Source organism: Chaetura pelagica, unplaced genomic scaffold (genome assembly GCF_000747805.2).
Source record: "Chaetura pelagica isolate M959 unplaced genomic scaffold, ChaPel_1.0 scaffold90, whole genome shotgun sequence".
NCBI lineage: Eukaryota > Metazoa > Chordata > Aves > Apodiformes > Apodidae > Chaetura > Chaetura pelagica.
Window position 1 is genome coordinate 7728765 of NW_009953496.1, and position 5126 is coordinate 7733890.

The following is a 5126-nucleotide window of genomic DNA, read 5'->3' on the forward strand; positions in this document are numbered from 1 at the left end:
GCCTTGCTAGAATCAGGCAGTCCCAGGACTAAGGTAATTTTACACCACCTCTGACTGGGGAGACATGAGTAAGTTTCCAGTACACATATGCCAGCCCCATTTAAGGGAGGACTCCATATACATACTCTACGCAAAGCAAAACTAGGACTGTTAGCAAAGAACAATGACCAGTGGGGCAAAAAAAAAAAAAAAAAAGAGCATTTGCTGTCATGCTTTACTCAAAAGAAATGAGCTTAAGAGATTTTTCTGGCTTTAAAACATGCAGCAACTAGTCCTCTGCATCTGGATGCATTTCACACATCAGTGCCCAACACTGTTATTCTCACTTCTTTTTTTAATGGAATCAAGAGCCCCGTCTTCTAAATAAGGGCTTTCTAATTTTATGTTATTTATTGCTTCAGAGGGGGAGGAGGAAGAATTTCCTAGCAGAGTAAAAATAAACTGGACATCATCAGCCAGAAAAAATACCAACACTAGCTGATAGACAGCATTTCATTTAATATAAAACAAATTATTTAGTGCTGTAGATAATTATTGAAGTCATTAGTAAAAGTTTACAACATAACACTCCGGTAAAAAAATAGATTAATGACACTTAAAAGTGAATAAAGCCTACAAGTAAAACAAACAGCACAGTTGGATATGAAATATTTCATTTACACAAAAGAAAGTATATTTGGCAAGACTGCTGCCAAAGCAGCCAGGAACTCTGACAAAACCGCAATGAATCTTTATTATGTGCAGAAAACTTCATTGGAAGAATGTAACTGCCTGGAATTTGCAACACTTATTTACATTGGTAAGCATGAATAGTCCCACTGAAGACAGTGTAGTTGTACAAGTAGTTACTCACCAATTCGCTTCAGAGCTGCAAAAATGCAGTCCAAGTGAATACTTCATGTGAGGAAAACATTTTTTAAAGTTTATGGTTTTAGGTACACTGTAATGTCAGTGTTCCTTTGGAATTGGACCATTCTGAACACTCCTTTATTTTACTTACAACACATTTTAAAATGCTAATCTAATAACTTTAGTGGTTGGGCTTGCTTTGCTCTAGACCACACTTTTTCACTTGAATCTCTGCTCCCAATGGATTATCTACAATCTAAAGAAATGTCTACGTTCAGTTGTAATCAGCTATTAAATCGGTCAGGTTTGTATTTGACAGTTTCAGATTTTACCAGTCCAGTGAGGAGTCAAACATTCAAGTTCTGCTGATTTCAAGGAACCCAGGGCAAAAGCCAAACCAGATATACACGATGGGTAAGTCACAAGTGGAGCCATTTACATATTCAAGTATTTTTATTTCTTTGTTTCTTGTTAATCCTAGAAGTGAGATCATGGTTGCAGCTTTCAATATGTGTACTGAATATCACACCAGTATTTGGAATTCAGTTATGACTATGCATCACAGCATTCAGGCTCAAAGGCAGTATTTGTCTTTCCATTTGTGCTTAAGTTTGAGCCTCTCACCACCTTTTTCTTCTTCTTCAGTTCCCCCCGACGGGCTACAGGCTCATTTTCAACACCATTAGCTGTACTTGATGATAGAGGAGTATCGAGACCCACCAAGTTGTGCTGATTTTCTCTCTCGCTCCTCTTTATCCTCTTCTTTTTCTTTGCACCTCTAGAGGAAGGCAGAAATAAAAAGAGTAAAAGAAACACAAAGTTAGACCAAATATAGAGCTTTTTCCACCCCTGGCTGATGTGTTAGAGCAATTGTCTGCCTGTCCCCCTTGAGTACAATGCTGAAAAAGCTACAAAAACTACTGTTCTGCAGTAGAAAAAGGACAGAAAAACCAGGAAGACATAATATGAGAACACTCCAGTTATCTACTTTTTAAGACATCATAGCATAGCTTTGAAAAGAACTGCTCATTATCCTAAAAATCATGTAGTCTTGATCACTAGTCAACAAACTTAATTAAAAAATACAAATTGCCAGTCCCCTCCTCTCATAAAAGCCACTGCACTTTTGTTCTCTTTCCTAAGCTCAAACATCAAAATACTTGTAATTAAGGAGCGATTCCTGGATTATTTACTCAACAACAATAAGGCAGGCAGGCAAAGTGCATAAGGTTAGTTTTTTCCATTTTAATTTACCTGAAATGTGACAGATTTACAGAACCAGAAACCACTTTAACATCTATTTATGCTTATTACACCCCATACAATACTAAAAGCATCATTCAGGCTCCTGTATTTTTCCCAGTTAGTGCCTTTAACAAAGGAATTAAACTGGGTTTGCAGATGGTTCCAGGGATTATCCAGATGTTACATCACTTATACCATGGTTTCCCACTTTTGGCAGAATTTGTAACTTTATTTAATGATGAATATGTAATAATACTTCAACTGCAATCTTTCAAGGGCAGGTGCTCTGTTCAGAACTGGTATCATGCCTAGCATGAAGAGGCCTTGTTTTTTACCAGAACTGTTAGGCTGAATGCTGCTGAAGCACACAAGAGAGTGGATGAATCAAGACTAAAGAATACAATGAGATGCATGCAGTTTCCCCAACACGGGTGCTGAAAGAAGTTACTTTTGGTGGCACTGCCCTCATGTAATCATATTTTATAGATTAAAACATTTACACATCAGTCTTGCTAAGGGACTGATGGCTGTGTGCCTCTAGTTTGATTTTTTTAAGTTGAATTGTGTATTCATAGAATCATAGAATGCTAGGTTGGATGGGACCTCAAAGATCATCCAGTGCAACCTTTCCAGGTAATAATTTAGTATAAATGAGATCACCCAGCATCCTGTCAAGCTGAGTTTTAAAACTGTCCCAATGCAGGGGAATTCACCACTTCCCTTGGGAGATTATTACAATGTTTAACTGTTCTCATGGTATTGTAATGTATTAATGAATTCATCAATTGCTGTAGCTCTAATACCAGAACATGCTAAGGAAAAGGTTCTGGAGTTAAAGACTCCCTGTGTTAGGATTCCTGGAGCAATCTGAGAAGTACTACTGCACCAGGAAAATTAATCACTAATACAAGTACCAGTCTACCAAACTCTGTGTTCAACTGGGCCTCATGGATAATCACTTGTAAATTTACACTACCTAGTGTAGCTCAACAAAACCGTATAATGGGAATATACATCAGGAGATAATGTCTGTACTAACAAATAGTATCTGCTCACTGCTCTTCGAAGGCTGAGGTTACTATGCAAATTTTCAGTATAAGTCTATTCCAATTTTGAGAAATAATTTTAATCTTTTAAATATTTGAACATTGGACGTGATGATGTATCAAATCTTAAGAGATACTCAGATAAAAACCTTAGTTCACTTAGTATCTGTTAGGTGGACATTCCTCTGTTTCCTCTAAAGTCTGCAGAAGATAGGTTAACCACTCGGCTGAGATAAAAATCTACTACCATCTTGGATAACATTTTTTTTTCCTATTAAAATCCCATAATTTCCATCTTGAAATTCTGAAAGATAGACATGTCATGAGGGCTTGCCATTCACTGTTTTTTTACAGCAGGCATTGTGGCAATAATGAATACTATTCTAATAGGCCAACCAGCAATCACTTGTGTAGAGGCTCAAAGAAAGGTACAGTGAGCTGTGCAGGTGCTAACAGTTTCACTTCTCCACAGTGAAAGCTCGTACTTGACAACCACATCTCACTTAATTCTTAAAAATTTAGTGCATGATTTCTATCGTATACTGGCACGTGACATGGGTATTAACTTATAATATTTACTTACCTTTTAACCTTTATTTTCTGTCTCCTGCAGTATCTAGATTTGGGAAAAAATTGTAAGTGGGAAGTTTAACCCTCATGTATGATGAGGAATGAGCTGTCTAAGTGCATAAGGGTGCATAAAAGTGTATAAGGGTAGAATTTGGCGTTTAATTTTGGGCATAGTTACCCCAGTAGGATGTACCTTAAAGAAGGAGATGTCTTAAATGAGCAAAGCAATGAGGTCTCCTCTCAGCCCCCTCCTCTCTAAAATAAAGAACCCCAGTTCCCTCAGCCTCTCCTCATAAGAGTTGTTCTCCAGACCCTTCACCAGCTTGGTTGCTCTTCTCTGGACACGCTCCAACACCTCAGGGTCCTTCTTGTAGTGAGGGGCCCAGAACTGAACATGGTACTCAAGGTGCAGCTTCACCAGTGCTGAGTACTGGGGAAAAATCACTTTTCTACTCCTGCTGGTCACACTATTCCTGACGCAGGCCAGGATGCTGTTGGCCTTCTTGGCCACCTGAGCACACTGCTGGCGTGTGTTCAGCTGGCTGTCAACCAGCATCCCCGGGTTTTTTCCTCTGGGCACCTTCCAGTCACTCTGCCCCAAGCCTGGAGTGTTGCATAGAGTTGGTGTGACCCAAGCAGAGAATGCTAAAGCTAACTTCTTTTTTTGCTTACTAAAACAAAATAACACTTCCAACATTTCTCAAAGTTTTCTAACAGCAGTTGCAGAAAAAACAGTGCAAATTGTTTTAAGTATTTCGTTCTTACTGTGTTGCAAGTGAGTCTCTATCTGTGTCATGCTCCGAGCTAAATTTTAGGTCCCCTGACTTACTGGTGACTGGTGACATCTGTAAAAAAAACACAAAGAAAACGGGCAGGAAGGTAAAAAGAAGACAGACAATGGGGCCTACACATGTACATAGAAAACCCACCAGCTTCCTGAATAAGGAGAGAATATACCTCGTTTGAAAAAGAATGTCTATCAACCATAAAATGTTAACTCCTATGTGGCTACAAACAAGGAAACAGTACCCTGCTTAAAAACAACAACAAAAAAAGGTACTTGCAAATAAAAAACAGTTTTCAGGTATATGTAGAAACAGAAAGTTAGGAATCTCCTTGAAGTCAGCTTAAGATACACATGGTCTGTAGAGATTTCACCTACTGCATGAGTAATGACAGAAAGCTAAAATGCCATTTTACTGCATAAACAAGAGAAACCTGTCTATTTTTTAAGCCTGCAAGTTTCAGACAAAACCAGTTCAAACAACTCCAGGTTACTTTATAATTCAGGGTTAAAAAACCCAAACCCCAAACAACAACAACAAAAACCAACAAACCTGGAAAAGTCAGTAAATTCTCTAACTTCCAAGTAGTGGGTCTCTATGCAACTTGCTCCATCTATAAACTAACATCTTC

At 38.3% G+C, this 5126-nt stretch overlaps 1 protein-coding gene across 1 annotated transcript in view; it reads right to left on the bottom strand.

Moving 5' to 3' along the window:
* Positions 1–1401: 1401 nt before the first annotated feature.
* AHI1 (Abelson helper integration site 1) overlaps positions 1402–5126 on the bottom strand; it is an 87137-nt gene continuing 83412 nt past the window's right edge. The window contains exons 23-24 of the mRNA XM_009999144.1: positions 4476–4555; positions 1402–1627 (exon numbers count right to left, since the gene is read on the bottom strand). Coding sequence (XP_009997446.1) covers positions 1402–1627; positions 4476–4555 — 306 coding nt within the window. The remainder of the gene's footprint in view (positions 1628–4475; positions 4556–5126) is intronic.